The sequence below is a fragment of the Octodon degus genome, unplaced genomic scaffold, assembly GCF_000260255.1.
Source record: "Octodon degus isolate 3935 unplaced genomic scaffold, OctDeg1.0 scaffold00101, whole genome shotgun sequence".
Classification (NCBI taxonomy): Eukaryota; Metazoa; Chordata; class Mammalia; order Rodentia; family Octodontidae; genus Octodon; species Octodon degus.
Genome location: NW_004524677.1, coordinates 4,302,878 through 4,326,267, shown reverse-complemented (window position 1 = coordinate 4,326,267; position 23,390 = coordinate 4,302,878). Strand labels below are relative to the sequence as shown.

The 23,390-nt window shown below is 41.7% G+C and overlaps 1 protein-coding gene across 4 annotated transcripts in view; it reads left to right on the top strand.

The window, feature by feature from the left end:
* Gatb (glutamyl-tRNA amidotransferase subunit B) overlaps nt 1-23,390 on the top strand; it is an 84,878-nt gene that overhangs the window by 8,704 nt on the left and 52,784 nt on the right. For 2 of the 4 annotated variants that reach the window (XM_004638720.2, XM_023723686.1), the window contains exon 3: nt 20,793-20,906. In XM_004638720.2, coding sequence (XP_004638777.1) covers nt 20,793-20,906 — 114 coding nt within the window. Of the gene's footprint in view, nt 1-1,301; nt 1,386-18,011; nt 18,147-20,792; nt 20,907-23,390 lie in introns of those variants that run through there. The other 2 variants (XM_023723684.1, XM_023723685.1) reach the window with 2 other exon arrangements.

Sequence of the window (23,390 nt, the reverse complement as noted above, 5' to 3'; positions counted from 1 at the left end):
ACATATAAAAAAATGAAGCCCACAGAAAAAAAATGAAATGTGTACCAACTCTGGGAAAAACAAAATGTTCAAGAAAGGAAATGTAATCAAGCTATACTTCGAGCTCAGCAAAGGGATAGATGGAAGTAATAATTTTAGAAGATAGATGCACCAAGTACTGATGTAACAAAAACTATTCTGAGTTGACTATTGGGAAATAAAAAAACTAAATTCTTAGCTACCATAAGTGGAAGTCACATTCTAAATTAATAAAGCATGAAAATAAAAATAACATAAATGTGTGCTTTTGAAACATTTCTTTCTCCTTTTTAGACTCTTAAGTTAGTGTGTTTGTTTTGTTTCTTTTGGTCAAGGCATAGGAAGTGAGTTATTACTGATTTGATGTTGCTTGTTTTTAATTAGATAGTAAGTAAAAGATTTATAGCTCTTATGTGACAGAATGTTAGTCACAGAGGTATTTTTAATAGTTTCTTTTTATTTTATACACAAAATAATAATGAGATGTTACCTCTACTAGTTTTTCAGCCCTTTGCTACTGAAATTTCTTTGTTTTCGAAGTCCAAGCAGTAAAGAAGCCTTACTTGTCCACATCCTTGCAACTCTTAGCCTTACTTTGATTTTAGGAAGAAATAGACTCACGCACATTCTAGATTCTTCATCCTCCAGCTTATGCTAGTGACTGGGTTCCCTGCTAACCTAGAAGGAAGTGATCTATCCTCCTCATCACCCAGCTTTAGGGACTTTGGTGATCCTGATTATCGTGGTGGGGTAGGTGGGGTGGGTGAACGTGTAAGGGTGGTCATATTTTATTTTTTAGTAGAAATGTAATAAAGTAGTAAAGCCTTAAGTTAGAGTAAGATATATAAAAATATTGTGAAATGTATCATATTGTTATTCTCCCACCTTGTAACTTACGTAAGTTATCTTTTGGAAATGGAATGAGTCCAGTCTTTTGGCTCTGTGTTCTGAATACAAGAGCACTGTGTCATTGTAATAGGTTATCAAGTCTTCTTGCCAAATCAGGGAAGGACTGTGACATGGGCCCATGGCCAAGCAGCCTTAGCTTTCACTAGCAGGTGATGGATTTTCCAGAGGTCTCTGGCATAATATATTATTTAAAAATAAGATGATAAATACCGGGCAAGAGGGCTCAAAGATCTGGAGGTGGCTGCTGCCAGGAACAGGACTGGGTGTCGAAAGGGCTGGGGTGGGGTATGCTGCATTTCACTCTCCTCACTGTAATGCCCATAGTACTTCCATAAAAAGCTAAAAACCCCTGGAATGAGTAAGGATAACGAGGGAGGGAATCGCTGAGGGAATAAGCTCTCTGAGAAGGCAGGAGGTGTTGGAGCACAGGGAGGAAGATGCTCTGTCCTCCCACAGGGGTGAGTCAGTTTTTGGGCAGGTGAGGACAGTTAAGGAAGCACCATTGATTTTTTTCCTCCCTTGTCTAGCAAGCAGGTTTCTTACAGCTCTCTCTTTTTTTTTTTTTTTTTTTTTTTGTATTTTTAGGGAAGGGTCTGCAGGGTCTCACTACTTCACTACTAGATTGGACTCATAGTGATCCACCTGTTTACAGCCTTCCAGGATCATCTCTTATTGCACCCCAGGAGTGGGGCTGGCACAGTAGGCCTGGGGATCGAACCCCTGGCTCCTATGCCTGCTTGCAGGCGCTTTAATCTGCTGAGCTATTTGGCCGGCACATCTTACAGCTCTTCTTTCTGGTGCAGCTTCCTGGCTGTATTAGTATCTCTTGCACTCCAGGCCTGCAGCCGATGAACTCTTGGTTTTTGTGTGCCTCCCTGTTCTGCGGCTCCCTCACTCTTGAATGATAGTGTAGGATCCCGAGTTGACATTTATTTCCCCTCAGCACTGGGAAGACATTATCCCATTGCCCTCAGGTGTCTATTATTGCTGATGAGCAGTCTGCCTCCTCTGTAGGTCATTTGTATTCTCTGTCTGATAGTTGAGCCAAGATGTTTCCAGGTGTGGATTTGTTTTTATTTATTTTTCTCCAGGCTCAGTGTACTTTTGAACTTAAAGACTATACCTTGGACTGGGGAGGTGCCTGGTGTGTGAATTTGTGGTGGCCTCTGTCAGGGCCCCAACTTTATGGAATAGCCAGTTTCTGCATCTGTCTTGCCCCTCCCCTCCCAGTTTAGGTAGAGCCTGTGTCCTACCCCATGCCCAAGCCAGGTTCAGGGTCAGGGGCTCTGATTTCCCTTTTTCACATGTGGCCTGAGGTGTGTGACCTCCCCCATAGCAGCTCCTCCAGCTGATAGCAGAAGGTTTTCTGACCAGAGAGGATTCTGGGGCTCCCAGCTTTCCTCAGGGAGCCATTCCTATTCCCACCTACATGAGCTTATGGTTCTGTGTTCTCCTGGGTCACCAACAGCTGATGTCTTTTCTGCCCAGGTGTTTACTGAGTGCTTACTATGTGGCTGATTAGCTTTTTCACCCTCCTAATAACTCTATGAGGCCATTTCTATGGTGGCTGTAATCAGAAAAGAAGTGAAGTCAGAGTGCTGTCTCTGTGCTCCACCTTTGAGTTCCTGTTCTTGACTCCTCTGCTATCCTGTCTCATGGGCTTACTTCTGGGCATCAGATGGCTTTAAACCCCTACTACTGCTGTGGCCCGAGAGGATTTTTCTTGTTTGTTTTGAGTTTGGCAGTGCCCCTGTGTGTGTACGCATGTATGTTGCGTGTATTTATATATCTGTGAGTCTGTGTAAATACGTGTGTATAAATACAATACTTTTTCATTTTTTGTCTCTGCCTCCACCACTGTTTACCACACATCTACATCTGCCTAGACTGCTGTCTTGACTGTTGGCTGGTAAACACCCTCTCCCCGTTCTGATTAGTGACCTTTCTGAATGGATTTTAGGAGCACAAGCATTTTATCTTATTTTACCTGAGTTTTAGAATTTTATGGAATTCCATCATAAATCTTCTGAGTGAAAAGGCCATTCAGCCCATTTTGCTCTACAAGATAGGCAGGATTTCAGCTAAACTAAGGACGGCAGTCTTTATTAGCAAACAACCTCATTATTTTGACCTAGTGAAATCTCTTACTGTGGTACAGGATCTTCCTTAATTTATTAACTAATTATTTGCCTACAGAACTATTGATAGTATCCTGTATTATTTGTTCAGAGTTGGTTATTTCCTATTTATTAAAGTCGTTCCAATTTCTGTAGTTGAAATATTTTGTATCTGCATGAAAAAGGGGAAGAAAATTAGAAAAGAAAACATATTTATTTGCTGAAATGTCATGGGAGTTATAATTCTTTTCCTCCATAATTCTCAAATAAATTTGCGGTGATGTTGAGATTTCAGTAAAGCATCAGGCTTACTTGAAATTTTAAGCCAGCCCGTATGTCCACCCATGCAAACACACACTCTGTGATTTGAAATGCATGTCCCTCCTGGTGTTGGTCCCTAAGAGAGAGACAGAGAGAGAGGACGCTGCTGGCCCTTGCTGTTGCTGGCTGGTAGGGATATTCACCCAGTGGATAACAACATCTGATAATCACGCTGTGCCACAGCTAGATTAATTAGAAACCAGTGACTCTACCCTTGTTGTGCTTATCCGAAAGCTTTTATCTGCCTGTAGCGCAGAACCCCTAGCAACTCTGAACACCTTTCCAGAACGGGAAAGCTCTTTTCACACATATATGTGAGAACATTCTCCTCTTTTTCTCATCAGCCTGTCTACAAAAGTATTTGGGGCTCTGCGACCAAAAGTGTTCAGCATTGGCCTTGGCAGCTATGGAATGAAAACCGGAGCGTTGTTTACCACATTGTGGAAAATTTTCTTTTATTCCCAAGGGTATATACTGTTTCTGACAAGAAGAAAGAGGATAAAGAGGGGAGGAAATATTATTTGACGCCTGCCTCCTGGCAGCTAGCAGTGCAGACACTGTGCTTTGTGTTGGAGATTCATTCTTAAACCCAAGTAGATTGCCCCAGAATGATTTCGCCTCCCTGAAGAGATGATGATGTGAGTACTTTTAAAAGGGATTTAGGATGAATTTATTTTTGAAAATTTCTTACAAACAGACTTATTTAAAGCTAGGTAATCTGTACTTTTCTCACCCTGTGAGTATGTAGGCCTTACGGCTGACTTGTTTTGAAGGACCTAGTAAGTTTTAGAAATATTTGACTATTCTAGAGGGCTTCTGGCTGGCATGCGTTCCTAACCCTTAATTCCAAACATAATTACGAAGTTGTTTTTAACTTAAAACTTAGAACAAAGTCAAGCAAATATCATTAAGGAGGGTACTTAAATGCATACGTTTATAATCAGATCTGTGTTTAATTCAGTGTTCATTCACACTTAGACAATATTTAGTTATTTGACTAACAATACAAAATGTGACAGTTTTCTATTAAATATTTTTTCCATTCCAGTGATTTACTTTAATGTAATCTGCAGAACTTATAATTACACTTTGTTCTCAGACTTTCTTCTTGCCTGTCTCTCTCTGTCTCGAGTTGCTTTTAGTGTCCTTCCAACCCCTGGTGGGAGGCGTGCCTGCCACATCTCTCTGTGCGTACAAAAGAGGTGAGGCTCAGAGCTATTGTCACGCATGGGAGGGTTTCCTTTCTAGGGCTGGGGATATAGCTCAGTAGAATAAGCGCTTGCCTGCTAAGTGCAGGATCTTGAGTTCAGTACTCTTCCTGTGGCCCAGCCTTGCTTTTCACATTGTTAGTTGGATGTCCAGCCGTAAACTTGGATGGCTCCAGGCAAAGATGGACTTTAGCCTTCAGCAGGCAGCAGGTCCTCAGCTCCCTTCATGGGAGAAACTTTTGGTTCTTTTTCTGCCATGTACACACACACCCTTAGTGGATGTTTTTTAATGAAAAGTTAAAATTTTATAGGCCAATACAAAAATAGGAGAATAACAATAGTTAATGCCTGTATATTTTTATCTTTAAAGTAATTATTCAGAGTATAAGACATGGAAAAACATTCTATCTTACAAAGAAGTAAAAAGCAGATAATCTTTCATTTGATTCTTACAGGTCTCCCTCTTTGTGTTAACTCCCCTCCCTCTGGCAGCTTTACATGCAGCCTTCCCCACGTGCCGTCTGTGCTGTGTAATCCTGTGCTTCTGTTTTCTGCCAATACATGTTTTTGGTTTTTTTTTCCCCCAAGTTAATTGACTATCCCTTATGTATGCTGTGGTTTGGATTTCTGTGTTTAAGTTTCTAAAAAACATTCATGGATCTTTCTTGGATGACTTGACAGTACCTTACTTAGAATGTGCATGTAACAGCCATAATACTTATTTCTTCTGTACACTTACATAGTCATAGATTAGGAGTCCATACAAAAGAATTTTCCAAGCATGTATTATCCTTTTGATTTTTTTTTAACTTTGACATAGAACTCTCTTAAATGTATTTCACAGTTTCCTGCTTTCAAATAGAATAGATTGAGCAAAAAGTAATTTTTTGTGATTGTTCAAGGTTATCAGCAACATAAATTTTTGCCCAATATTGTAATATAATGATCCCTTGTAGGAATATTGAGGTGTGTAAAGCTATCTGATCCCATATAAGTGGCGAGAGATAGGCTGTTCTTTTTAGATTTTATCATATAACCACTTGCACTTACAGCCACTGCCAGTCACCTTTTTTTAAAAAGCTTCTGTCATTATATTTGACTCTAGAAACCCTTTCTTCCTTATTTTCTACTTCTTTTGGTCTTGCACAGCAGCACAGAGGATTTACCAGAGAACTGGAGCTATAGCCAAAGCCATGAGAATGGGTCACTCAGGGACTCAGAATGGAGCAAGAAAGGCATCTTCTCATTTTCATGTGGCTCCCTTGCCTTTTGCTCCCTTTTAACTGAGGCAGTTCTTTGTGGTTTTGTATGTATTATGGTTCTTCACATCAGCCAAAGCAGAGATCTGTGTCCTGCCTACTCATCTTGTCTTTGCTTTTGCCATGATCTCTTCATGTGCAAGGATATGCATTCTCACATATTGTGTTTAAAGGAGGGTATGTTGGCCAGCTTTATAGTAGTATAAAAAAGTATCTGAAAAAATTAACCTGAAAAGAGGAAAGGATTACTTTTGGCTCACAGTTTCAGAGATTTTGGTCCACTTGACCTTGCTTTGGGCCAATGGCAAGGCAGAGCATCCTGGCAGGAACACGTAGCAGGGGAAGCCCATTCACCTCAGGGCAGCCAGGGAGAAGCACATCCCAGGGACCTAAAACATTCCCCTAGACCCTACCTCTTAATGATTCTGCCATTCTCAGTAAGACCACGTTGAGGACCTTTAACAGCTAGGCCTTTGGAAAACACTTTATACCCAACCTATAACAGTGACCATTTAGAAAAAGTTTCATCCTTAACACACCATTCCCCTAATCTCTGGGAATGATGTTGTCATATACTTTCACCCAAGGAATAACAAAAGGCAACACCACAACCTTGAGAGGAGTTGCTGGAGCTAGTGGGAGGAATTACTGAGGATGCTGGGAGTTCACTTTCCCCAGCTCTGGGAAACCTGAGGGGCCTCATCTGACCTTGTCTCCAGGTAAATCTCCTGGCTGACAGAACACCCTCAGACTCACAATTTCTGGGAATTGTATGACTTTTTTCATTTGTTTGTTTTGATAGTGAAACAGCTCCAGGCAGTCTGCTCATCTTTCCAGGTCTATTTCTGAGCAAGAAACCTACAGTGCTGTATTTAGGAAGGGACTTTTCCCATTTCCACAGTTCAGATTATTTTCTTTTTCACTTAAAAATATGTGCTTGGCTGAGAAATTGGGCACAAAAAATAATAAGCTCTTGTTAGAAGGGATAGTGCCATATCTATATCTAGATCTCTTAATTTTCAAAGTGAGCCTTACATATCCCTGAAAAAATAAATCTGTAATGTTACACAAGGAGGTGTCAGTAGATAGAAAATACAATATAAACATACTATCAAAGATGCCTAGGAGAACAAAAGCTTAGGGGACTTTTGTTGATATAAATATGTAGCAGTTTTTTTGAAAAACAAAAAACACTTCACGGTGTTCTGTGACACTATTTTTGTTTCCAACATTTGGGTAGCTCATACAGGCTTTGTTGTGGTGATTTATACTAGAAGCCTATAATAAAATGCAGGCTAAAATCATGCAGCTGGGTACCATTCATTTTTCTTCCACAGACAGTTCCAGAACTTAAAAAACTGCAGCAGACCTGGAAAAGCTTGTCCCTCCCCAGAATGGTATACCTGGGCATGGAGCTGCCCTCTTGGGTTGTTCTGCTTCACGGCTTCATTGTGATGCTTTGGGGTTTTCTAGGCAGGGTTTATGGCTACAAGAAAAGAATTTCCAGGGAAATATGGTCCAGTTTTAGAATCCAATAAAAATAATACTTCCTTCCATCTTGAATCAGAACCAACTGACAAATCCAAATAGAAGGCAGACAGGTGGGGATGAGCACATCAATTTTATTACTGATAATAAAGCTTGATTGGCAAATTCAATTGGATATGTAGCCAAATGGTTTCTATATAATACTTTTTGCCTAAGTTGACCTCAGCTCCAATTTGTGAAGGCCTTCCGTTTGTGAAAAAAAACTTGGTTCTGTACAAAACTTACCACATGACCAGAACAGACCAGACTATTCCACCTCTGGGACTGCTGATGAAAAAGGACTCCTACAGGCTTTGTTCTGATGATTTCAATGAGAATCCTGTAATAGAAATGCTTGGCTGAGGTGGCTGACCCATGTGTGTTCAGTTCCCTTTCCTGAGTTCCTTGTCAGAAATGTCAGCCCCTTTGGGGAGATGAGAGAAAATGGTGCAGCAGAGTTCTGCCACCTAAGGTCATGCAGCTATGGAAGTGGAGGTCACCTGGATTTTCAAAAAGAGAAAACATGCAACCAGTTTTAATACCTGGGTCATGTCTGGAAGGACATGTGAGACACCTTGTTGTGTGCATTCTGTGGAATTCTTTGTCCACACCATGAGTCTATACTTGTGCTCTGACCAGTGAAGGCCTGTGGGATGGGCCTTGCTTAGTGGCCCGTATTTACATCTTCTCTGCTTCATATTTGGTATTTAAGAAACAGATGAAGAACTGGCCATCTTCTTTACTATAGCATCTTGGGTAATTTTTTCTCTTCATTCTTTTTTCAGATCTTGGCAAAGTTCAGAAATCACTTTGCCGTTGGCATTCCAGAGACAAGTGTAGGCTTGGTGGTTCTGGCAGAGATGGGCAGCGAGGCTGGGCTCTTCAGAAGGGCATTCTGTTCCTCATGGCACAGGGTTCTTGCGAGTGAGCCAAGTGCTTCTCAGCCTTCCATTTCTGGGTACATTGTTGCAGTAAAGATTGCAGCTGGTACAGGTACATTAAGTATGAATCAAAATGCATTAATGTCCCCAGGAACCCTCCATAATTCTTTTCCAGATTTTGATGCATGAATCTTCTTTCACAAGTATAAAAGCAAGAAGTAGAGCCAATTAAGAGTGCATGCCATGCACTGCATGTCAAGCTCTGGCTTCCTCACAGGAGACACAGATAGGTAGGAATTTGTGGTCATCAATAGTGTTTTGAATTTTCAGTGATATTTGCTAGGGGGCAGGCCACCTAGTGGACAAGATGAGGGGCTCCATCCTCAATTGATAGGCAAAGAAACTGAGGGCCTGACTGATTTACCCAAGGACACAGGGAGGTCAGGGTCTCAGCTAAAAATAGAAGTCAGACTCACCTGGGTTCCCATTCTTAGCATAAAGCACCAGACTGCATTTCTTTCTGCAGTGTTTGCTAATTATTCATCTCCAGCAAAATAGAACCAGGGAGTTTTTCCTTTATAGCCCTTTAAGATCCAAATAGTCACTCATCACGTTTGTTTACTTACCATAGTCAGCTAGCTGGCTTATTTACTCATACCTTGTTGCTTATCCTCTTCTGTGTTTTACATCTCTGCTGAGAACTTGTATAACATGAAAACACTTTATAAACTTGGAAGTGGCATGTAAATCTTATTTGGTATTGTTATAACACTCATTTACGTCATTAAAATGCAAATACAGATACCTCCATTGTGGCCAGTGGCCAGTTGGATGGGCAGGGAGGCAAGGTGGTAAACAAGTAAGTCTCCTGAAATAACCTAAGTGGTATCTATATTCACAACAGTGGAACAGTCACTGTGATGTTTTCATTCATAGATTCTTTTAGAGAAGCACAAATTGAGAAATCTACATAGTGAGGCAAAGGAATGGAAAGCATTACTAGAAAAATGAGTCATACAGTTTGGGGGAAAGTTAAAGGTTTTGTCACCTAGAAAAGACATGATTATACAATGTTTGAATGTGGGCTTTAATATGGATACTTTATTACAGAATTCTCTACGTACAGATCTTTTTTACATGTTACTAAGAGTCTTGCACCATACTTCATCACCTACACAGAGGCCTTAGTGTGTCCTATGAGTTCATTGTACTTTTAACATAGGCAAAGATAGCTAAGTGGTTGGGTACACTGATTGATTGATTGATTGATTGATTGATTGATTGATTTAATTACCATATAGAATGTTTTCTTTTCTGCAGTGATTTTTAGCAGCAGTGAATGGAAGCTCTCAGTACCTGAGTGGATTATGAGTCAGAGTCAATTTAAATGGCACCTACTCCTCTGGGCTGTTTCCCCTCTTTGTAGTTAATATATTCCTTTACTTCTGTGTGGAAAGATCTCAGGTCTCACCATCTTTACAGGTGGGAGGATGAACTATTCCTTCTCTCTTCATTGGCATTTTTTATTTAGAAATAATGCAAGCTTATTAAGCGTAGAACAAACAGTACAGTGACTATTGATCTAGCACCTAGATTTTTAAGTGTCCTTCTTTTGGATGAGCCATTGAGAGTAACTTATAGACATTATGGCCTTTTTATCTCTGAATGTTTCAGTGTTTATCTCCTAAGAGCAAAAACACTTTCATATGGATCCCTGTATAATAGGCACACTCAGGAATGTTGACATTGGTATACTATTCTATGTAAGTTTCCACATTTGTCTCTCCAATTCAGTATCCAATCAAAGGTAACACCTTGTATTTTAGTTGTCATATCCCTATAATCTCATGTTTTGTTTCTTGCCTTTTTCTCTTTCCCTCTCCTTTCTTCCTTGTCTTACTTTTCTCTCCTTGCTGAGACAAAATTATCAGACATTCCTAGTTAAAGGAGGAAAGCTTTATTCAGCTCACAGTTTGTAGAGGCTTCAGTCCATGATCGGCTGGCTCCGAGGCAGGGTGGATGTAGGCAGGCATCGCAGGGGAGAAACAGTTTATGGTGGGCAGAAGGTAGCAAAGCAAAAAAGGGGCAGCCACATCTCTTTCTATCCCTTTTTTTTTGTGTGTGTTACCAGGCTACTTAGGGCAGGATTCACATCTGAATCCTGCTGCCCTTGATCCTAGCACTGCATCATAAATCAATCACAGCATCATACACTTGAGATCCAGCCACCTCTGAAAAACCTCAGCTATGGCCTATGACCTATAGACACAAGCTACAGTACTACCCATCCTTCGCCCTGCCTTTTTTGCCTTTTCTTTTTCATTTTTTCTTTCTTAATGATACTGATAGTTTTTAGATATCCAGGCCAGATGTTTTATCTTGTTATCTGTTGTTGATGCACACGACAATTTTGCCCTATGGAAATTTGGCCTTGTTTTTTTCTCCGTTTGCTTTCCCTTTTAAGTACCATGATTTCATGGCAGGAAGTCCCTAACAAAACAGTATATTTCTATTTCTTTTTCTTTTTTTTCTCATAATTTTATCGAGAAACAAATAGCAATGAGACAGTTTCAAATCAGATTGGTAGGACAGTTTCAATAATTAACACATTGTATACATTCTTCCTAGTGCTTAATTGCTGTACAAGATCCAGACATGATATTCTATTTACAAACACCATTAGAACAAATCCCTCTATTCATTAAGAGAATGTAACTATATATCTAGCCTAACCACTTTGAATACACAGATACAAAATGGACATTCACCGATATACCCTTTTTTTGTTAAGTTTCGTTATTTGAATATTATGGGTGTGTAAACTCAGCAAAATATTCTAAAAGAGTCCAGTAGCCCATAATAGTATTGGGTCTTCCGCTTGACTGGCAATGTCAGAAATTGTTGACCTGAGTCCCCTACATAACAGCATGGCTTTACTTCTTATATTTCGTTTTTATACTTTTCTGCTGGATGGTTAAAACCAAGGTAAAGCAGGACCTATGCAACAAGAGTTGTAGCTTTTGGGTCTGATAAGGTCAGTGAAATCCCCTCAGGATTTATCCTGAGATCCTGTACCTCAGATTGTAGAACCTTTGTCAGTGTCAGCCATGTGGATGAGTCACGACCGTTGCTTGGCCAATGTGCTCTCTGAAAGCTTGAGAGAATGTTTTCTCTCCATGTGACTCTCCTTAGGCACACTCTACATCATCGATCACTTTCCTCTTTGGCCCCATAATCTCCTTGATCAGAAAATTTGGGACACTACCAGGTTACATGATGTAACAGTACAAGTTCTCATATGTCCTGAGTCTTAACTGACCTTGGAAGGCTAGGGCCAAAATGTTGGCTTTCCTTGCAGCCCTCATTTTCTCTAATTTGGTCTGCAAACTTAGGTTGTTAACCATCCAGAAGACAAGCTTATTGTTATTACCATACAACCTAGGTTGTTAAGCTTAACTTCACTATCTGTCTGAATATCAAACATCTTAGGCATAACATGGAACAGGTATTTTTCATTAAGTATTGATATGCTGAACTTTAAGTCCCTACAGAATATGATTAAAAAAATAAAAATTAGAATATATTTTATTTCTATTTCATATGTAAAATTAAAGATAATGTATTCTTTCTTAGAAAAGATGTGTATCTTGATAAACTCTCAAGGTTGATGAACAAAGCAGGTGTAGTTTGGGTAGAATGACCTGTTCTAGGAACTTGCTTTGGTAGCCATAGGCCTTGTTTCAGCTGGTCCCACCATATCCATGCCCATAGTAAGCACTACATATAATTCCTTTTTAGGGCTTGGTTGGTTTAGGTCACTTGTTTCCTTTCTCAGCAATAGGCAGATCTTTTAATTTAATACTAATCTTTTCATACAGAAGAAAGATCTCATTCGGGATCATTAGGGCATCTTAGTTGTGAAATTAATGTTTCTTAGAAAATAGTTTGTCATTCCCATAGTCTTCCAGATATAGAGTCTCATCAATGAATTTTACAACAGTTGAGAAAAAAAAAGACCAACTTTGTTTCAGTATGGGGCAGTTTAAAAGGAAGGAGCCTTTTTAAATATTTAGTTACTTTTAAATGTTTTGAACAAGAAAAATATAAATACTTGATGTTGAAATAGAAGGAAATGTTTATTCATTAAACATCTTGGCCTCATTCCAAGGTTTTATTCTTTTTATTTAATCTTTTATTTATTTATGTATTTGGTACAGGGACTTGCTATGCAGCTATGACTCATAGTGATCCTCCTGGCTCAGCCTCCCCAGGGTTAGGATTATAGGCATGCACCACTACACCTGGCTTCGGGGTTGGCATGGCACACCCAGGGTTTCAGGGCCGGCATGGCATGCGGTACTGGGGATGAAACTTAAGTCGTTTTGCTTGCCAGGCATGCACTTAGACTGCTATCTCCCCAGCCCCCAAGGTTTTATTTTTAATGAATAATTTTGTTGTTGAGGATGGTGGCTTTTTAAAACTTCATTCCCTTGTTATCTTGATATATGTCTTCTTTGTTAACTCAACATTTCAGCAGTAACTACTTCCTTAGAAGATAGGAAATCACAGATATGGTGGGCTGCAGCGAGGCGAGGGTAGCAGTTGGGTCAGTTAGCTGGTTTATAATTGTTGAGCTTGATAGAAGCTTGTTTCTTTCACCTGAGAATGAGTGCTCTTTCCGGAGAGACATAGATGAGCATTACCCAGGAAAATTTTGTTTCACTATTAAATAGAGAAGATGAAGCAATATGAGCTTCCTGACACATTAAGAAATATGGTCTCTGTTCCACTGGAGATAGCACAGTAATTATCACAAAAGGTGTTGGTTATCATTTAAAGAGGAAATATTATGTTGACATACTACATAATTTTAGCATCTGTTGTGCCGTACCTTGGATTGTAAATCCAGACTAAAGCATCTGTGGAACTGTTTAGACCTTTTCTCATTAGATTCCCTTGCCTCCTAAAAAAGTTTATATGTTGGCAATTTAACTGGGGTGAGCGCTTGCATTACTAACAGTTTCATTCTGAAACTAGTATTACTAAATGTCTACCAAGGTGGAGCTACTTTAATCTACAGGCAGGATAATCTGTAAAATAACTGGTCTTCCTTAGCAGTTAAGGAAACCAAAGCCTAAAAGAGCGAAGTCATTTTCACAAGGGTTTGCAGCTACTAAATGTCAAGCGTGAGATCTCATTTTAGGTCTTACTGCCTTTGTTTTGCCCCCATTTGTCAATTGTGAAAGTTTCTTCCAAGATCAGCTTAATCGCCACTGAGTAATGCCAGATTAATAACTACTGGGACTGTAGTGGGAAAGAGGAACAGACCAGTCAACCTGCACACCCAGATGCTCTCTAATCTTCCTGTCGAGGAATCAGTGCAATAGTAGTTGGGCCACTGACTTCCAACCTCAAAGTAAAATCCATAGAGGTCGAGTATAGTGTCCTGTAAGAACTCCCTACTCAGGTCAAACTGGGCCCAGGACTGACACATGCCAAAAGACTGGCATGGCCCAGTAGTGCATGGAAAGTTAGACATTGGCTCCAGTGCAGAGCCAGACTTGGATAGGCTGCCCTTCTCCAGCTGTATGTGGTATAGGCACTTGCAGTAGCCGCCTGAGCTTTCCAGGTGGGCCGAGGCAGGAGGATGTACCCCTAGGTAGGACATACTCTTTCCCTTGATTCTGACCCTGGAGTGGCATTGGCACAGGTGGGCTGGAAATAGAGGCGAGCATGCGGAGCTGAAGGACGGGGAACTGCCGACCGTGCCTCCTGCCTCTCTTGTTTGACCAGGAAATGTGCCTTGGAGATGAGTGCTTGGACTTAAACGATGGTGGAGATAGAGCACTCACCTGCTGCTTTTCCAAGGGAGTGCCTGAGTGGGGACATAAAGGAATATGCATATTCATGTTAATTTATTCACATGTATGTTTAATATGTATGTGAAACTAGGAGTTTTTAATCCCATTCTGGCCCCTCAGTAAATTTATTCAGTGAGGATAGTAATTTTGCTGATGAAATTCCACTTTTAAAAAAAAATATATCTTAACTGCCTGGTTTCTGCAGGCTTCATTCTTACAGCACAAGAAGTTTTCCATTTGTTTTGGGTGAAAATAAAAGGAGTCGGTGGGAAGGGGTTGTGATGAGAGAATGGGGACCTTTCTCTGTGGTAATGAAAATTTATCATGTGACAACTTGCTTTGCATGTGAATGAGGGGGAGTTTATACTTTGAAACTAATTTATGATTAACTGTAAGATAAAAGCCCACTTTACTGCTTTATTTTGACTTAATAAATTTTAATTACTTTCCATAAATTAAGACATTTATGTGGTATGTCCTAATTTTCAGATTTGTCATAACTTTATAGCACAAATTTGACAGAATAATTGCCCTGTGGGGTTTTTGGAAAACATCACCTTATAGTCTTTGTTTTAATAACCTAGAGGAATTGTCAACTGGATTTTCATGCAGGACATCAGCCCTGCCATGTCAGTTGAACTTTGTGAGGATGCTCTGGTAGCCACTGGGTTTGGGGTGCCATCGAGCATTGTGGACTCACTAGTCCAGAACAAAGTGGGGTAGGGTGCAGAGAAGTAGTGTGAACTGCAGACTGTTGTGAAAGACATACAGTTTTACTCTTTGGAACCACATCTCAAGATGTTTCCGAGGATAGATCCCAGAGGCTGGCTTCCGTAGGTTTATTTGTAATTAGTAGAATTTCAGGCCCAGCATGGTGGCACACACCTACAAGCCCAACACTCAGAAGGCTGGGGCAGGAGGATCACTCTTGAGTTCAAGGCCAGCCTGAACTACATATTTAGTCCCTGACTCAGAGAGAGCAAGCGAGCGAGAGAGAGAGAATGAGAGAATGAGAATATTCCATACAAAATGCTCAAATCCTAGAGAATTTTTTTAAATTCATGTAGCTTATATATAATCTCTGTTCTATTAATTTTCTTTTTTTAAAAAATTATTTGGTTGTTATAGGTCTCACTACACAGCTCAGACTTTTAGTGAGCCTGCAGATTTCAGCCTCCTCAGCGCTAGGATTACAGGTGTGTGCCACCATGGCTGGGTCTTGGTGGCTGGCTCAACATGCCCGGGGGTGGGGCTGGCACAGCATGTGGTGTCAGGGATCAAAGCCCAGTCCCTGTGCTTGCCTAAAAAGGCACTTATATTCTGTTAATTTTCCCAGCAAATCTTTTCCTAGTGTTTAATGTAGATTTAGAGCTCAGTTCAAATTAATCACAAATGTTCCTTAAACATTAGTAGCATTTTGGAGTTCTTAATTGCCAGTGTATGAAGGAGTCTGCAGAATTTACAGTTTTGTATTGCTTAGGCAGACATGAGAGTGCATTTCAGGATTAGTTCTTTATTTTTCAAAGGACATGTCCATATATGCTAGGTAGTTGCAGCCCAGTTTTCTCAGATCTGGGTCTCCTGGTGCAGGTCCTTGTGCCTGGCTCAGCTGGCTTCTGCCTGGGTTGGCCCAACAGGAGGCTCTGATGAAAGAGTACAGGTATAGGATCCTATGGGGCATTTCTCCCATGTCTGTCTCCACTCACATCTCTGTGGTAGCAGGTCTCCTGTGGCCCAGCTTTTGGGAGACAGGTCTGCTGTGTGTCAAGCATGCTGTGGTGGCCCCCGTCCTAGCATTCCCCATACACTGCTTCACCCTTGATCCTCCAGCCCTGTGATGACAGTAGGTTCAAGCTGTTGAGAACCTCCTGAGAATGTACTCAAAGTGTTTTCCATTTCATGATCACTACATTTTATAAAAGTTTTACTTTCATAACTTGTAGTCTTTTGGGCATTGATAAAAGAAATGTTAAGTTACTCTGTTATCTCAGGTAATGGGTAATCAGCTTGCTGGTCTATTTAGATGGGACAGCAAAGACAAATAAAGCAGAATGACCCATGTGCCCTCAGGGAGCTGAGGCTGGTGTGGAGAGAGTGCCCTGGGAGCTGAGAGGAAGGAACACCTCGTTAGGGTGGTGGCGGGAAAGCACTCCCTAAGAGGGTGACATCTAAATGTCTTGCCATCTGCCCAGATCCTGCATGAACAAATGCATTACCATCAGCCCCACCATTTGTGCAAAAGCTCATTTAACGCTTGGCTGCATGACAGTGTGGAGTTAGGGCTGGTGGAGGAAAAGGAAGCCAGCAAGGTAGCAGCTGGATCACCAAAGGTAAGAAGCTTCCCCTGAGCATTTGGCTGCATCCAGTCAGTGACTGAGAATAGGGAAGTAGGAATTTGGGCAGAGGAAGTACATAAGCAGGTTGATCCCTTAAGACCGTCAGACCAGTGTCTCAGAGGAGACACCGGGGGCAGAAGAGGCCTCTGGTTGAAGGAGTGGTATTTGATTGGAGGTCTGACTGATCCCAGAGGGTATGGGAAGAAGGGGAAAATCAAAGTGCATCAAGGAGCAGAATGTGTGGAATTTGAAGAATTACTTGGATGGGTTTGGGGCTCATTCAATGATGGTCTGCTGTACTCGAGGTCAGCACGTATTTGTTTGAGTTAAATGAATCTCAAAGCTGGAAGATTTTCCTAAATTGGAATCACCCTGTCTGCTTGGAGGTCTCATGCATGTTTATGGATTGTTTATACTGCCTTATCCACTGGATGTATTTTCAAACAAATTATGGCTTCAGCTCTGCTCATGTTTTACAAGCAAGCCACATACATGATTCCTTTTGAAAACCATTTACTACTCCCACTAACTGTCACCACCCTGGTACCCTGTTCAAGGCCACAATCTGCCCAGTTTCTCTCTGCCAGTCCTGAAAATTGTTGACCCTCCACCCACCATCTATTTTTCTCACCTCCCACTGCTATCTGGCACAGCTTTCCATCTTCTGATGAAATAAAATAACTTCCTAGAAGATAAACCATTTTGTGAGTACTGGGTGAGGAATCCTGTCAGAGCATCCTATGGGTTCACCCCCTACCCTCCACAAGCCAGAGAGCTTTTAACAAAGTTATAAGGCACACAGTACCTACCCTCTAGAATCCTAGTGTCTGGAAACAGACCCATGGAGATGGAATGTGGCAAGAAGTAGCACCTTACAGACAGCAGCTGCCTTATTTCAAGTAGAATGTGAGGTGCTGTACTGGAGTTTTGGCTTTGTGGTATTATTAGTCTTAAGAACTAAAAGTAACACACTTTATTCTGTGAAGATTATCAAAATAGAGTGTGATTCAGAATAGAGTGAGGGGTCTGACTTCCTTAAGAATAAAGTTTGTCACATTGACCGATCTTAACCTTGTGCTTCCCTCCATTATCCATAAGATAAAAATCCTAGCAGTTTCTACCCCATTTGGCAGGGAGACGAAACACTAGCTGCATGCACTGTGCAGAGCATCCTCCTGACACATGCCAAAGTGCAGAAGACACTGCTGTGGATAATACCTGAGGCCAAAGGGAGGCTCTAAAAGGCCAGTTGAAAAGATGTGTGTGAGAACCAAGGGTCTTGGTCTCCTGCACGTGAGAACTGTTACAGAGAACCCTGTGGTCCTTTACAGGCACTTAGATTAATTACAGAGAAAACTGATACACACAGGCTCTCTTCAGGGAGAGTTAGTGTTTTGAGTTGTCAGGGTACCCTTGGTCACATTGCACTTCACATACATAACACACAGTTGTTCCTTAGAGAACTTCCAGAAACAAGTAGCAAGGCACCCTTTAAAGGATCACTTCTGCCTCTGAAACCTTCCATGAATATGCATCACTTTCCTCTGCATTTGAGTTCAGCACACATGAATTGAGCAGCACACTTTTTGAGATTCTGCATAAGCTGCGGGATTTGAGGATAAACAACCAGCCCCATCCTTATGAGGTTTGTAATTGTATGGAGATACATGTGAGCACTTCAGGCCACAGTGATGAAAGCACAAACAGAGGTGTGTGGAAGGTCACAAGGGCTGCACAGGAAGGAGAGGAGCGGAGGCTGCAGAGAGTTGGTAACGTCTCAGATCCAGAAGGGAAAGGTCAGGTCTGTGGGTCTGTACAGGAGACCTGGACTATGGTGGGCAGAGGGACATAATAGGGATGAGGTTGACGATATAGGAGAGGCAGAGGCATAGAGCGTGGGCGAGCTTGGCCTCTCTCTTGGACCCTTTGGGGGCCACAGAAATACTTTAGGCATCAAAACGCTGCAAGATCCATTTTTAGCAGGATCACCCTAATGTGGAAGATTGAAAAGTGTGTCAGAAATGGTGGTGAGTTTGTATCACCACTGCAGAGTCCTGAGGGCAGGGGCAGGGGCCTCTTTCTCCCTAGATCTGTAATGTTTGACATCATAGACATTCAGGCAATGCTGTGGAGCAAAGATGGCTGCGTTGAATTTCCCAGCTCTGCTTCCTCTCCTCAAATCATGCTGACCTGGACCTCCATCTGTCAGAAGCAGCTTGACGCAGATCATAATAAATTCTCTTTGCTTGGCATTCTTTTAACTGGTGCTCTCTGTTTACTGGCCCCTCTGTGCAACTGTACTGGGGTGGTGATTGATGCTTATAATTTTGACCCTGAGGTACTTCAAGCCTTCTAAATCATCAGAAAAAGATTAAAGTATATTCAGCATTGTGCTAATGTTTGTGTATTTTACTGCATTCTTATTCTTTGGACACTGATGGTTTATTGAGTGCCTGTGTACCTAGACCCCGCAAGACTCTGTGATCGCCCACAGCTCCGGATGCCCCCCAGATGCCAGGCATAGGCAGTATATTATGCAGGCCTGAAAACAGAGCCAAAATGAGAGTGCAAGCTGTGGTTAGAAAAGCAGTGGGAGTGAGAAAGCAGAATTGGAGCAGACTTGCCCGCGCCACAGCCCAGCCCCAGGAGGGCACAGCTCAGGGCCAGGATGCCACTCCTGTGCTCTGGGTGCTGTGACCCCAGTCACCAGGCTTAGACTTGGCAGGATTCCCCACCAGCTCCTTGGTACTGCAGTAACTGTTCTGTGACACGGTAATCATTAGCCAGTGAAAATGGCAATAACAAGAGCACAGCTTTTTTTGAAAACTGTTTTTGCTGTAGAGCTGACCAGATTATTAAGCTCAGAGTAAAGAACTCAGAATAGAACCCACTGATGGCTGTTTGAAACCTGGGTTCTGAAAGGGAAGAAGGGTGGTAATGTCACCAGGGTAGATTTGTGTGCCTGTCTCTTGAGGGGTTATGTGCTGCACTAGAGACTGTACATTTTGGTGTACAGTTTACTCTGTCTCTCATCAGTCAGTTCGCATCATCCCAGCCCTGAAGCCCAGGACTTTGCCCGTCTCCTGGCGAGGCTGTCAGAAGTAGTTTTTATCACTTGCCACCCCTGGCAAGTCTCTGGATTTCTCTGGGTCTTAGTTTTTCTTTTTCTGAAATATTGAAATAATACTAACTTCTTCATAGTGTTGGTAGAAAGCTGAATGTGAAATGTGCTTCCCTGGAAAGCCTTATCTGTGTAAGGAGTAGATAAAAACACTACTATATAGGTCATATGTGTGATATTAGATATGAGTGTTAAACATGGTGAAGAACATCATAAATATTCCAGAAATATTCCAGAAATATAGAAACAGATTTTACCCATCAGCACAACATCCTCACAAATCGCCTCAAAGTAGAGTGGGAAGAAATATGTACTGAGTCCTTGCAGGAGATGGGTGTTTTAGACATGCTCTGCTCTACTGTATCTACTTGTGAATTCCCCCACACAGTCATGAGGGAACTAACACTCCTCCTCCTCTTCCTCATCCTCTTCTTCCTCCACCTCCTCCTCCACCTCCTCTCTTTCCACCACCCCACCCCCACACGCTAGCTGCCCATGGTTAGCTAGTTCCAGACTCACAGAGGTACCAGGAACTGCTAGTGTCCCCTGGGGCTGGAACATTTCCTAACCATCTGTTGGTCCAGTGTAGACCAGAGGGGACCCTGGGGCACCAGGAGCACCACACACCAGTAGGCCAGGAATGTGACCTTGACAGCCAGTCACAGCCCCAGTCTGAGAGCGGAGGTGACAGGGCCATGTCCCCAGGTCTTGCAGAAATGGCCATGGCCCTGCTGTTCTGAGAAATTCAGTTGTGTTTTGTTAGTGATACCGCCACTGTCCACCTTACAGGTGCCACCTGTGCCTGACCTTTGTGCATCCCTAGTGGCTTGAGGAGCTGCCAGTGGGATCCCCATCTCAGGAGTTCCTTCCACACGTGCTACCTCTGCTCCTGGTTCTGCATGCACGGGAGTAAGCATAGATATGTGATTTGTACTTACTGCTCCAAGGAAGCCTTTCTAGGACTCTTCTAACTTCGATGCCAGCTACTGGGGCAAAGGGTCCCCAGCACAGCAGCTTATGAAGTACCCAGCAGGACCCCCTGCCACATGTACATTCCTTTTTATATTGCTTTCCTGATTTCACAAACAAACAGCGGTGAACTGGAGCTGCCTGTGCAGAGAAATGGCTAGTGTCTGCCACAGGGCTCTCTGGATGATGGGGAGGCTCTTGGCATGGGAGAATTGGTTGTTCAGCCCTCAGTCCTAAAAGGAGCTTGTGTGTGGCATTTCTGTAGGTGCTCAACAGGAGGTGTGTGGAAGCTGCCGTGATGACAGGCCTGGCACTGAACTGCCACATAAATAAGAAGTCCTTGTTTGACAGAAAACACTACTTCTATTCAGACCTCCCTGTAAGTATGCTCTGTGATAGCCCCTCGAAGTCTTCAGAGCTGGGACAACCCTGCCTGCGGGCGGCCAGAGGAAGGGAGGGAGAGGGCCGCACCTCCGCTGTTTTCTTTCTTTCTTTCTTTCTTTCTTTTCTTCTTTTTTTTTTTTTTTTTTTTTTTTTCCACAAAGTACCACAAAAGCTTTTATTTGGGTAACTATTGTAAATGAATTATTTTCTTGATTTCTATTTTGGAAAAGTCATTGTTAGTATATAGAAAAGCTACTGATTTTTGTGTGTTACAAAAAATAATAATTTCAACTGTACTGAATTCATTTATCTGAATTCAAAACTGTTTTAGTGGAATCTTTAGGATTTTCTATATGTAGTTATGTCATCGACAGATAGTTTAGCCTTTTTCTGATTTATTTATTTTTATTTATTTTTTTATGGAGCACTTCTACTTTTTTTTTTTAATTTTATTGAGAGACAAATAGCAATGAGAGTTTCAAATCAAATTGGTAGGACAGTTTCAATAGTTAACACAGTGCATACTCTCTTCCTAGTGGTTATTTGCTGTACAAGATGCGGACATGATCTATCCTATTTACAAACACTATTAGAACAAATCCCTCTATTCATTAAGAGAATGTAACTATATATCTATCTTAATCATTTTGAATACACAGATACAAAGTGGACATTCATCAGTATTCCCTTTTTTGTTTAGTTCCATCATTTGAATATTACAGGTGTGTGAACTCAGCAAAATATTTTAAGAGTCCATTAGTCCATAATAGTATTGGGACTCAAGAGGAAGACCCTCCGCTGTTTCTGTCCTTCTCTGCCCATCTCAGCAGGAAGCCCTGCCCAGCCCCATGAAGGCAGGTGCCCCCTGCTGTTCACCAGATTGCATGCAATTGTCTTGATTGCTGTCTCCTTGGTTAGTCTCATGCTTCTGGTGGCTCTCTCCTAATTGTACGGGGACCCCAGGAAACCAGTGTTGTTAGGCTGGGTGCAGTCAGGGAGTCTGGTGCTAATTGTCTGTTAGTACAAAGGCTGGGCCTGTCTGTGGCTGATGACAGTTACTGCCCACTGTCGCTCTGTAGACAGTGTGAGAGTGTCTCTCGTTAAAGTAGAAGGTCTCTATACAACAGCTAGACATTTCTGTCGTCTCCCATGGAGCAAGTAAGTGGACAGTAGTAAGCAGAAACATGAACCTGAAGCAGGCACGAACAGCAGTAATTGGCGGAGCAGGAGGCTCAATATTTGCCTGCATTTTTTCTTAAAACCAGAAACTTCCTTTAAGAGGTGCTGCTGTGAATGAGAGAGAGTTTTTCATAATATTGAGCTGGAACAAAACTGAGATGTTGAATGGGTTGTCCAAAATAATGTGTCATCTAATCTGAGCCTCTTACAGTGAGCAGGACTCTCCTTTAGATTTAGAAAAACACTATTGATACTGTCACCTCGCTTCATGTTCCTTGAACTAAAGATTGAGGGGACCTGATTTTTTGTGGGTAAGGACTAGGACAAATAAAAACAAGTAGGACCCTAATTCTGCAACTATAGCTCCTTTCCCCCTCCAGCGACTCACCTGTCAGCTCTGTAGGTGGGAAAGAATTAAACTGCTTTTCTTCATCTCTTTTGTTAATTTTCCAGGGCTGCAGATCCACCCAGGGCCTTGTGCATGGCAGGCAGGTGCTCTACCATTGTTCCACATCCTCAGTTCCCATTTCTTTTATCTTTTAAGAGTGGTAACCAGTTTGGTTCAGGTGAAAACATTACCAATATGACAAAAATAAGGTATTTTAATTATTTACAGCCTTCTGTTCTTTCTGATACATGTAACTTAGGTAATCTGCAATTGGTGTTACCAAATATTACATGGATATCCTTACACTAAGAAAGTGTGTTTGCTTATCTGAAATTTAAATTTAACAGTGTATTGGGTACCCCGCATTTTATCTGGCAACCCCATCCAGAGTTTATAAGATGTGACTGAAAAATACAGTCCATGTTTAAATTTAAAAACACATTTCAGCAAAAGATACAGTACTATTAATCCTTCTCAAAATATTAGCCTTTCCTTCAAACGCCCTTCTCCCATGGTTCTTGCCACTTTCTGAAGCAGTTGAGGAAGGTGTCATTTATGAGTATCTTTAGTTGCTCTGTTGTGACTGCCTTCCCGTCCTGAACCCATTCAAAACATTCACCTTTCACAGTCATTTGACTGAGAAAGAGCTGGAAGTCACACAGTACCAGACACAGTGAATAAGGTAGAAGAGGACACATCATGATGTTTTTATGAGCCTGTTTTTTGGTTGGATGACACTTAACCACATTCACCATATTTTGACCATATTCCATAAGGACACTCACAAAAGAAGATGTCCAGTACTAAAAAATGGTACGTATGATGGGATGGGTGTGTTTGAAGTGACAGGGAATATTTTGAGGGGAATTTATAGCATGGTATCTTAATGTAACACATTTGAAAACATCCACC